Source organism: Nilaparvata lugens, chromosome 8, assembly GCF_014356525.2.
Source record: "Nilaparvata lugens isolate BPH chromosome 8, ASM1435652v1, whole genome shotgun sequence".
Lineage (NCBI taxonomy): Eukaryota > Metazoa > Arthropoda > Insecta > Hemiptera > Delphacidae > Nilaparvata > Nilaparvata lugens.
In genome coordinates this window covers 34894467-34906906 of record NC_052511.1, presented here as the reverse complement: position 1 = coordinate 34906906, position 12440 = coordinate 34894467, and the positions used below count along the sequence as shown (strand labels likewise).

Below are 12440 nucleotides of genomic sequence, written 5' to 3'. Positions count from 1 at the left end.
AGTACCTGTTCGTTTTTACCGTATAATTATATGATAATAGAAAGCTTTATTAAAAACAGCCATAACTTCCTTGTTTTTGGATATTTTCGAAAACGGGACTTAAGCTTTAAAGAATTTGGGGTCGCTGAATCCAAATCCGAAATCAGAAATCTTCTATCTATATTTTTAAGGAAGTTAGACTTTGAGAAAAAAGTGATGAGTCATACTTTGTGGAAACGGCGGCGTAGTTGTTAGATCTTGCCTCTGCTTGCCTCGAGGGGAAAAGACGTGACAAAACGAGGTTCCTGGATAGGAGTCACCATGTGAAAGACACGATTTGACTCAATGTACTTCGACAAAAAAACGAGAACACTGTTCAGTGTTCAAGTTGCACGTCTCCTATCGTGTGAAAGAGGCCTACAGCTTGGCGTTGTTGTCATTCGAGATGGGTGTCTGGATTGGAATTGTTTCGGCCGCATTGCAGGATGATCGGTTGCCGGAAGATCAACAGCTGGATTTTTTTCATTATTTTTCGTGATAGAGAAATTCTGATTGCAGATTCGTTCTCAGCAACCCCAAGTTTAGCCTAAAGGCTCAGAATGTCAACAATGTTTTTAAATAATTAAAAATCATCATGAAAAGTCATTAATATGGTAGTACACAACGTTTCTGGTAACTTTTTTACTGGTGACTGGATTTATTATTGACACACAAAAATCAAAATAATCGTGAGAAAGAAAACTGCTGATGAACGCAAATAAGACCGCCACTCCATTGTTCTATTGTCTCGGCTGCTTGGCTGAGCCTGGCTGGAGGGATCAAATAACCGACTGGTTTGTTCTTTCGTCTGTCCGCTAGGCGGAACTACGCCGACCATTGCTGGGTGGAAGATGTTACTGCGGCCGCTCGCATTCCCACCAACGCTGCTATTATTTGCTGTCTCAGCGCCTAGTCCGATTCAGCCAAGCAACCAGCCTGCACTGCGGAGCTAGGTTAAGGGCCTGTACACATGGCGACGTTTGTCGCTCGGTAAACGCCGCGTTTGTCGCTCGGTTTTCAAGCGCGCGTTTGACACATACATAGAAACAATGGGATCGTACACATGCTAAACGCGGCGCTTGTAGTTTCCACATCAACCGCCGCGTTTGTCGCGCGCTTCGAGTTACTATACTTGGCTGTGGAACGTATACATACACTCAGTCGAACGCGCGCTTTTGCAGTGAATAGGTGATCTGAGCCCTGATAAGTGATCTTGTGTTGTGTTTTGTTAGATCTTTCTTTGTGTTTTTTGTGTGTACAATGGATACAGAAGCGTTTGACACCGAATTATTCATCGATGGAATAGAAAAAGAAGATATATCTGGGACATGGAGTGTCAAGATTATAGAAATAGAGTTTAGAAAGACAGCTTGGCAGGAGATTGTGGATATTTTCGCAGAAGAAAACATGACAAAGGAACAGAAGATAGTTTTAGGTAAATATACAAAGCATAAATTAACAGACCTACATTTATTCAAATATTGTAATACATACAGGCAACTGCCGGATGCCTGCTGTCATGAAAACGTCGACAAAACGCGCGGTTAACGCCCTCATTTGTACGGTATAACAATTTCCAACGCGCGTTTACCGAGCGACAAACGTCATGTGTACAGGCCCTAAGAAGATGAGACTTGTTGTATTCAAAAATATGAAAATTAAAATCGATATTGTGTTGTACATACAACTGAGAAGTTTAAATAGATCAATGCGTATTCTGGGAAACACTCAGGCTACCTACAAACTTCTGAGTATCCTTCAACTATGAACAAATTCATTTATTGCATGGAATAAATACACAGTTGAAATACATCACACTTGGTACAATTTCAAATGAATCAACATTTACAGTTATAAGTTGTGGTCAATGTCAATCACACTTGAACAGATAAGTATTGTACAATGTAAATATAATAACCATACTTTTTTATGTTTTTTAAAAACGACATGCAGTCAATTATTAAGTGAATAATTAAAAACTTTTACTTAGTGACTGAAGTACTTTTGATCATCTAGCGATCATTTTCAACAGTGCAGACATTCTTAATAATTGACTGCATGTCGTGTTTAAAAACATAAAAAAGTGTGTTAATACATTGCAGCTCGGAATGGATCAAGAAACCATCATCACCTTTAATAATCATATTATACTAAACTGTGAAGAGAGAAAAAACATGCATCTCATCCACGAAGGCTTGAGCCTGTGTGTCGAGAGGAGTCTGCTCTTCATTTAGAAAATATATTTTTGTAGTTTGAGAAGGATAAGACTTATTCTTGAATACTGAATTCTTGAATGATAATGAACTTAATCAACAATTAAATCTCCTTTAACGCTTCGCATTTCTCGCAAGTAATTTACCGTTTCATAAATTCACAAGTAAACTTTTGTTGTAAATGTTTTTATTTAATACAAGTGGAAATCAATCCATATTATTATCGTTTCAATGAGTCAAGTTTAAAACTTACCTATACAGTCTTGACCAGTTCCCAAAATCAATTAATCGCTACACAGCTAATAGAACAATATTGTCCATTATCATGACCGAACAATAAATGTTCTGTTGGCCTCTATTCGGTTATAATAATGAACAATAGTGTTCTATTATTAGTGCTCACACAGGGTAGCCTATAGGGAACATGTATTAGAAATTAGGAAGCAATATTATATCTGCTTTTTGAGATGTTTTTGTTTGTTTATTTATTTTTTTTTAATAAAGATTTGAAAGATTATCTGTTACCGTGCCTTCACACTAACGAGTGAGTGTTTGCAAAACTCCAAGGTCCAAACCCAATTATTAAGCATTTTAAGACAAGTCGGCAAGTCAGGATGCCTTCTGATTGGCTAATTATAAGCTGAACCCCGAACGCTAACCCAATCAGCCAATCGGACAGCTTCCAACCCTACCGACTCATCTGAAAACGCATCGTGTGGCGTGCTCCTTACTGAATAATTTCCGGCCAGATAGCCGAGTTGACTAAGGCGTTGCACGCTTCACTCTGCTAGTGCTACCTGGTTGCGGGTTCGAATCCCGCCGAATACCATCGATTAGGCATGGACGTTTGATCACCTCATAATCCACCCTCGTACTTCCCATTACCCAATTACCCACGCACAAGCAAGAATCTCATGTGGGCATCATCCGCAATAAAAAAATCAAGTCAGTGATGTAGCTTGAAGAAGCTCAATCTTCCATCCTTAATGTAAATTAATAACAACAATTTCAATATGATTCCTTACAATTAGGAATCAAATAATAAAGAACGTCCGAACATTTTTAGTTCAGTTTGCTCAAAATAAATGTATCCTGCTTCATTACTATTCACCTTGAAGTTTGTAATTCACTTGAAAATGCATAGGCTACCATTAACCTTCCGGTAGTCGCGCCCTATTCAATCCCACGAGCAGTCGGGTGTTGTAATTTTTACAACATTCAGTTTTCCAAGTGTTATGTACTCTATTTACTGTCAAAACATATTAATTAATTGTATAATTACTTTTTCCATCTTCTTGAATTATTTTACGCAATTGAACATTTAGATGATTACCATTTCATAGCCCAATAAGGTGCATTAAGCAAAGCCATTATTTCTGTGTTATTGGTTCGTTTACAGTCCCCGTATACAGTCGTTACCTATCTTATGCACTGTTGCAACTAAACAGCACCTAGAGACTGAACCACTGCTCGATTGATGGGAGGAAGTTCTGGAATGCATAGGTGACTCATTCACTGACACCACCCCATTCAATAGTTTTGGGCAGCAAAAAACTGACACTGTTGTACTTTTTACAACAGCGCGACTGCCGGAAGGTTAATATTGGAAAAATATATTATAATACCAGAGTTATATATATATATATATATATTAAATCACTTCACTTATATGGGCTACTTTTGTTCAAATTAATAAAAACAATATAAAAACTTGTAGGCCTAGTACCCTTTATCAAAAAGCAAGTACCCTTTTAAAATTTTTAAATTTCAATTTAAAACTAAAATTTTAAAGTTTTTAATAAAGGGTGGGCTACTACAAGTTTTAATTATTTTTTTTTTCAAGAACTTGTGGTGATACCAATGTTGAAATTGAATTTCTTATAAAAAAAACTCTTTTAAAGGTGTGAACAGACTTCTGCGCCACGAACACGCGCATTTTCATCAGGTGATGATGTGCTATATAGCCTATGTATCTTACGGTTTCTCTACAAATACAGATACAAATATACCTAATAAGAATAGCATCGGCTGATGAAAAGTGAAATGCGCGTGTTCTTGGCGCTCAAGAATTATGATCTTGAAATTAATCTCAATTCATTGACGTATTGTGGCATGAATTATTGTAACTTACAGCTGATGATGTGTGAGCACACACGAATGCATGCTCCTGTAAAATATTAATTTTTGTTAAAATAAAGTGGATTTTAAGGACAATTCAAGTCTCTTCAGTCATTGCGGTATTTTCACCAATGACGGATCATACTGATGATCAATAGAATATTTATCAAAACTTTCCAAACACTCTCAAGGTTACAATGTCACCTCTATGCAAATGCCCTAGTTTTTCCTACTGAAATGAATTCTGTCTCATAAGCAGTACAATAAGTTTACTCCATGAATTATATCAGAACAATATGCGAAATTCCTTCAATAATACACGTTGAACTGTATTTATATTAATGTATTGTATTTTTTGACAATTTTTTAAAATTTCACACTTTTATAAGTGCACGTCGAGGGATGAAGTGTACTGTATTGCCTGGGGACTGGCTACAGTGAAGGCGTTAGCCTCACCCAGGTGGACTCTCACACTCAAATATAATGTGGAGCACTGTCTGCTCCATCGGCCCACAGTCACATACTGGGGAGTATGGGAGATGTTGAACTCTGTGTTCCAACTAATGAGAATATTGCAATTCTTCTTGAAACCCAATTTCAAGACGCTCCGTTATTCAGAAAATTTTACTTCAAAATCAAAACTGCTCCAGTGAGATACGTATGATATTGGAGTTTTATAAATTCTACCAACTTGATGGTATTCTTGTCAGGCAGATATCTGTAATCAATACATCATTTTTGGAATACTAATAAATTTCATGTGAAATTCAACAACTAACATAACACTCTTATCTCATTTTTAGAAATTCTACAATATTGTGTTGCAAATCTATCTTTTCCACTATTAATTATCAAAACTTTATATTGAAAACACATAATTAAAGTGGAAACACTTTTTAGCAGTCTACTGCTCACTTTTAGTAAGCAAGTGTTACCACTTCGAAAGTGTTTTAATTCAAAGCTTCTACAATATTTCTCATGAGCAAACACCGTGAATTTTATCAATAAGGCCCGGTCGCACAGAAGCCGATTGAATTTAAACCGTGATTAATTTCATGAGAACCAATCAGAGAAGGCGTTTTTGAAAAGACGGCTGGGTCTCTGATTGGTTCTCGTGGAATTAATCACAGTTAAAAATTTAACCGGCTTTTGTGCATCCGGCACTAAGTATTGGTATTAGATGTTAAAAATATATTACAACTGGTTTTTAAAGATAGAAATATGAGGATCTAACAAATAAATACATCTTGAATAGAAAATAAATCTATATTTTGATCATTATTTTTGGTAATAGTGTTACTGTGCAAGATTTGTGCACTACAAAACATTTATATAAAAAGTTATGTTTGTTAATGGTAATACTGGCACTCAGAATCTACATAAAAATAGAACATATTTTAAAAGTTGTTCAAAATATTACGTAAACTTTAATACCTAAGCTTAAGCTGGGTTTACACCAAAGTTATTAATAAAATGATAATAACTTAATCCATATAGATTGTATTCGATTGAACGGAGCTTGACAAACACATATGCACATCATGTGTATGATAAGTTATGTTCAATCTAATAGAATCTATAAGGATTAAGTTATGATCATGTTGTTATTAACTTTGGTGTAAACGCAACTTTACCTATTCTACAAAATGATAGGCTAGAAACCAATACAGTTATAGTATAAAGATATTAGTAACTAACCATTACAAAATTGTCAATTGTTTCAATGCCAAACATTTGAAATTCGACTTGCAATCACATTTTAAGTGTCAGTCAGTGCTAAGGTGAGTTTTACCAATCAAAATAACCAATTGTATCTACCTGATTCATATTAATCAAACCTGATTTAATTGGAATTACGGTTTCAATTACTTTGATCATTTCTTTTAAAGACAGACTACAGCTTTTCAGACGATAGGCTACAGACTACAGTCTTATGAGTGTTTACTGAAAAATAATTTCCAAAACTTTTCAAAACCAAATTTTTGGTTTATATATTCATAAACCAAATAGATGCAGTAGGTACGTTGATTCGCTTGCACAATGCTATTTTATTAGGAATATTTTATCACTGATATACTTTGCATTGTTAATTTATTTTCTACAGCTGAATTAACCTCGCCTTTATTATTTAGTACATTAACTCCTAGATAAAATAGATAGTTTTCAAGTTTAGAATTAATAAATTTCCTGTTTTGTTTTTACTTACAGGAAGTATGATGAGAAGTTATGTATTATACAGCATGATATTATTAATTTTTTTATCAATCAACTATCTAAATTATTTTGATTTTGTTATCACCAAAAAACCTAACAATAATTTTACAAAAAATACTTTCAAATAGAAAAACCTGAGTGTTAGGCAAATCAGTATAATACATATTGCTGGGTAAAATGCATATTTATTATCATGAAGCTTGATTGCACAAAAGCCTGTTAAATTAAATTCCACGAGAACCAATCAGAGAAGGGTTCTTGGATTCGTTCTCGTGGTATTTAATCGGGATTTAGACCCACCGCAAAGTAGACCAACGCTAATCCACGAAAAGCAACCCACGCCGTGGGATGTTTTGTAAACCATTGCTAGGCTTCTCCAGATATCTGTTCAATACATGCAATGAATAATCCACTTGTCTGCTGATTGATTATGAATAATTCTATAGCAATGGTTTACAAAACATCCCACGGCGTGGGTTGCTTTTCGTGGATTAGCGTTGGTCTACTTTGCGGCGGGCCTAAAAGTTAACAGTTTTTGTGTAACCAGGTGTGAAAGTTGAAAAATTATTAAAACATTGTTTGGCTATAAAGCTGCGTTTACACCAAAGCTATTAACAAAATGTTAATGACTTGATCCTTATAGATTCTATTAGATTAAACATAACTTACCATACACATGATGAACATATGTGTTTGTCAAGTTCCGTTCAATCTAATAGAATCTATAAGGATTATGTTATTAACATTTTGTTAATAACTTTGGGGTAAACGCAGCTATTAGAATAAACATGGATGCAACTACCGCACTGTAATTACATGATTTGCAATTGACTAATAATTGTCGTTGATAAATTATTGTAAAATTAATAATCTCATTACGTTATTGACAATAGTTATGTGTTACTACACGGTGAATGTTGATATATTTTACTTTACAATAATCTATTTTTATCATCATATCACTGTATTTTATCCCCTAGTTTTCAAAAAAAAAAAAAAATCGAAAAGGCTAAAGTATACATACAGGTCATTAGAATGTTTCAAATTATTGCATTGTGTTAAACATACCAACTCATACTACAGTACATATTTATTCCATATTATATCAGTACCAGACTGGATTATTGAGAGCTTACTTCACTTAATTCTAAATTCATAACTACAGTACCTCTCTTATGTGAAAAACTATATAAAAACCGCACTAGCCTTATAATAAAATTGCACTGAACCATATCACATACAGTTATTTTCATTGAGCGAATTCATCCAATTTCATTCGTTACACACTTCATTGAAACAATTCAAATTAAAAAAAAGTTATTAATAAGACAAAAATAACTAAATTGAGGAAATGAATATAGCTAGGCATTGCCATTTCTAATTTTTGTATTTATAGATAGATTGAATGAGTTAGGTACTTTTTATAATGAGTCAAAATTTATTATTCCTACGTAAGATAGCCTACAATGTTTGGTGTTCGTGTTTGCATCTTTAAGATACAAATAATTTGGTGTAAGCTATTGTGTAATGTATACTCATGTATTTTATTACAATACAACAAAAAACTATTAAAATTGTTTAAACTTTGATGTCTCAACAAAATTTTAAACGAGGTTTCCTCGACATGTTTTTATCAAACATTGCATCCAGACCATTTATAACACTAGGTATTCAAATATTGCAATATTGAAATGATGAGTGTAAATCAATGAAATTATGAATGAATTCAAGAAGATCCTACCTTCCTTTACAAAGTGACATAAATCTACTTTCAACTTCATTTTTATTACAAAATATTATTTGATACATAAAATAGTTACTGACTAAAGATATCAGCTCTTACCAAACTTCTTATTTTTATTCTTTACCTCCTCTCCTTAGTTATTCTTGATCTTCTGCTCCCTTTTCTTCTTGTTTATCATCTCTTTCGCCTTCTTCTTCATCTCCTCTTTCGACTTCTTCTCCACCTTTCAAACCACTGTACCCCCACCACTAGCGTTCGTCAGTAGCCTCAACATAGACAACGACATTCTATCCTCTGCTTCCTTCTGTGCCGTTTTTCCATTGGAGTTACGCAAATTCAAATTCGGTTTATAGTTCAACAAAATCTGCACCAACTGTGTGTTATTAGCCAAACACGCGTAGTGCAAAGGACTATTCCCGTAAGCGTCCTGACAATTAACATCACATATACCGCTACTGAGAAGGAGTTGAGCAATTTTATTCTGACCGTTCTCACAGGCTAGATGCAGGGGAGTTTTATTTTTAGTTCTAGTACGCAAGTTAATCTTGGCCCCAACATCTATCAACATTTTCACCAAATCTATCTGTCCATGCATGACTGACACGTGTAGGGGTGTGAACCCGTCCGAATCGCAAACATCGTACGCGATATTCTCTGATCTCACCACACATTTACCCTCGTCCTCACAATCATCCCTCACGAGTTTTTTACACGAGCATAACGGGTGACACGAGTGCGTTTTCTCCAGTTTCTTCAACATTTCCTCGCGATCTGGCAGCACTAGTCCAAGATAGAAACAGGCCAACTGTACATCGCCGTAAGCTATCGCCCTCAACAACCTTTCAATCTGTTTAATCTGATCGGTAGTTTGAGGACGTATACCGACTTCCCTACTAATTCCCACTACACTACCCTCATCATTGAAATCTAGTAGAGGTTTGGAAGCTGCAGCTACAGTCATATCTTGTTTATGATTAGAGATACTATTCTCGAATTTCGGTACCAACAAATTTGCGATCGTACGTTTTGCCCAAGACATCAACAGCTTAGATATATGTAGACTGTGTGCGTAGTCTAGGGGTGTGAGTTTACGTTTATTCTCCACACTAGGACAAGCTCCGTATTCTAACAGTATTTTCACAATAGATTGATACCCCCATCGTGCCGCGTTGTGTAGAGCGGTCTCACCGTGGCGATTCTTCATGTTTATGTCCAGTTTCACCCCCACATGCTCCGTGTAGTACAGTATGGCCTTGATGCAACCTTCATGCCCGTTCCCCGCGGACAGATGTAGCGGCATGTTACCCTCGTTGTCAGCTTTATCCACTTTGGCACCAGCGTGGATCAAGAGTAGGAGAGCATTTTGATGACCTCTGGCTGCGGCATAGTGGAGGGGTGTGGACCCCGAGTAGTCGGTAGAATTCGGGTTGGCTCCACAGGAAATCAGAACATCCACAACTTTCGGACGTCCGTACATGCTGGCAACGTGTAAAATCGTGTATCCTCGGTCGTCACAGGAATGTATAGTTGGTGTGGTGTCTAGCAGATTCTGTGACAACACCCTCTCACATTTGTCGCAAGAACATAGAGGATGACACAGTTTCAACGAGCTCACCGCGTTCAGTAGTATCATTTCATCGTCTGTCTCGCTCCCCTTACCTGTCAACAGTTTTTCCAGTTCCTGTGCATTCCCCTGTCGTGCTAACTCAAACAGATTCGACAGTGTAGCAGACCGTGTTTTCGAATCCAACCTGTCAATCGACGACGGTATCCCGAATCCTTGATACATCTCGTAGCCTCCAGAATCTGACTCTGCGCCGTCTAGGTTCAGTTGTCCCTCTGGCTCGGAGGGTCCCTGAAGTAGCCCTGATTTGATATGTTCTATAGCCGCCTCTAAAGAGGTCACCAAAAAACTACCCTGATCGATCTGGTGAGAGAGTGATGCGGAGAAGTTGAACAACTTCATGTATGTGACATGCGCTATCCAATTGGGTAACCCCGATTTGATTACCAAAAATACCAACATTGGTAGTAGATCATCGGCAGACAAAACGTTCCCGTACGACGAATTACTAGCGTCACACTTTGATATCGCAGCAAAAGTTCTCTGTAAACAACTAATTTTACCCAACACAGTGCAATAACAGTCGATCCTAGCTATCTGTGCCTTTGCCTTGGGTACAGTGTCGTACAAGTCACTCCTAACCTCCAAGTCCTGCAGCTGTAGATCCGATAAATTCCTCACAATTTTATTAAAATTTGCGTCCTCACATGCAGTACAGGCAGTTATACCTTTGATCAGTTTCTTGTAGATTGCATGATGTATGTAGGATTCGATGCTGGTTTTGATGTTTTGTAACAAGTGACGGTTGTTAGCGGTTTTCACACGGAGACGACTGTCAAGTAAAACTATTTGCAGGCAAGATGAGTACAAGTTTCCGACTAGATCACGTTGTTTCTGGAGGGATTTGAACTCTAGCCTCTCATTTGCAACTAGAAATTTTTGAATAATATCATCAATTTTCTCCAAAACCTCCTTACCCGCCGTTTCAGTCCATAACAAATCAATACAGTCCCTCAAAGTTTGTACAGAAACTACACTACTGCTACTCTCCTCCTTTGATACCCCCGTATAAATCTGTAATGGATTCTCAATGCATAGAATTTTGTACTTCATCATATCACTAGTGTAAAAAGTCTCTTCAAACAAAACATGTGTACTATAGATAGCGGAATGATCATGGGGATCCACTGTTATCACCTTATTACAAATCGTAATATCCTTATCATTGAGAGTTCGAAAATGCGTTTCTGGTAATTCATCACTAGGAATCAAAATGTGACTTAGTATATCGTCTTGAGTCACAGCATACTTTGGTAGAGAACCTGATCTGGGAACACAATTACCCACCCATCAAGAAGTGCTTTGTGAAACAATTCCTTGTGATCAGTTTGTAAAACTTGGTAGAAAATATTGTCGTTCAAATCCTCATCATAACTGGTTTCCATTGCACCCGCGTTATTTCATAACAAACTGCACTAAAACTACCGTGAAAAGATAGACTTTAGGTATTTTTAGGTTATTTGTAGGTTACGTAACTATGCAATGCAACAATACAGTTATTCAAATTGACAGAGCACAAAGCAAATGGAATGGAATGCCAATTCATGAATATTTATGACTAATAATCTTTTCAAGAGAAATCATTATAAAATCTATTATTAGTTATATAAAAAACGCTTTAAATATTGTAGGGATTTGTGAATGAATACGAAAAACAAGTGGTTTTGCAAGTTGGAACAAAGTAGTTTTTCAACGGTGAGGTTGGTAACAGACAGAAATTCAAATTAAGCGCTACTCGGCTACGCCTAGCCGCCAAAAATTATAACCTCAAAAATTGCACACACACCCACACACACACATCGAAAAACTCATTATCAATAAGGATTTACTTTTCAGGGAATAAAATAATGATCAAAAACCAAATAAAACTCTGAAATAACATAATGAAAGAAATATTTACCTGTATTTGTCCACTTGATGAAGCCATACCGTTGAAGTTTGACATGGTAACCTCAATCTAATGACGTTTAATATTCAGAAAGAATTCAACAAAGCAAGATTTTGAACAAGATAAAATGTACTTATAGAACTGGGCTAATTATTTCAAATTCTAAGAGAATGCAAATTAATTGATAACAACTTGAATATGACTAAAATAATCACGGAAAACTATGGAAGTTTGTTGAATTAATACTTTCTGATAAATAGATCAACTTTACGCGATAAAAGCTTTTTTATAATGTAATTTGATTAAAGGCACAACCCGTTCAGTCGAAGTCGAAATCCATGAAACAAAATAAGTTAGATAAAATGAGTAAATCACGAATGAACATGAACTTGAACAAGGAAAGGAACAGAAGTTTCTGTTACAGTACAGACAGACAGACAGAGACAGTAGCACAGTACAGAGTACAGACAGAACGAACGAAACGAATCGATTAGTAGCAACAATCGATGATTTGCGAAATAATCGATGTTAGAACTTCGACTGTTCGAAAGTTGATCGGCAATTATACCGATTAATCGACTAGTGAGAATTCCAAAATTGAATCTATTTTGAGATTTTAAT

General features: G+C 36.0%; 2 protein-coding genes across 2 annotated transcripts in view; one reads left to right on the top strand and one right to left on the bottom strand.

Annotated features, from left to right (window-relative positions):
* The window catches only part of LOC120348768 (transmembrane protease serine 3-like), a 12692-nt gene extending 12224 nt beyond the window's left edge, over nt 1-468 (top strand). Inside the window, 1 exon segment of the mRNA XM_039435131.1 lies at nt 464-468. Coding sequence (XP_039291065.1) covers nt 464-468 — 5 coding nt within the window.
* A 7085-nt stretch (nt 469-7553) lies between these two features.
* LOC111047416 (ankyrin repeat domain-containing protein 27-like) lies at nt 7554-11568 on the bottom strand. Its single transcript, XM_022333169.2, has one exon. It carries the CDS (start codon nt 10985-10987, stop codon nt 8534-8536), a length of 2454 nt encoding a protein of 817 aa, XP_022188861.2. The 5' UTR covers nt 10988-11568; the 3' UTR covers nt 7554-8533.
* Nucleotides 11569-12440: the final 872 nt, after the last annotated feature.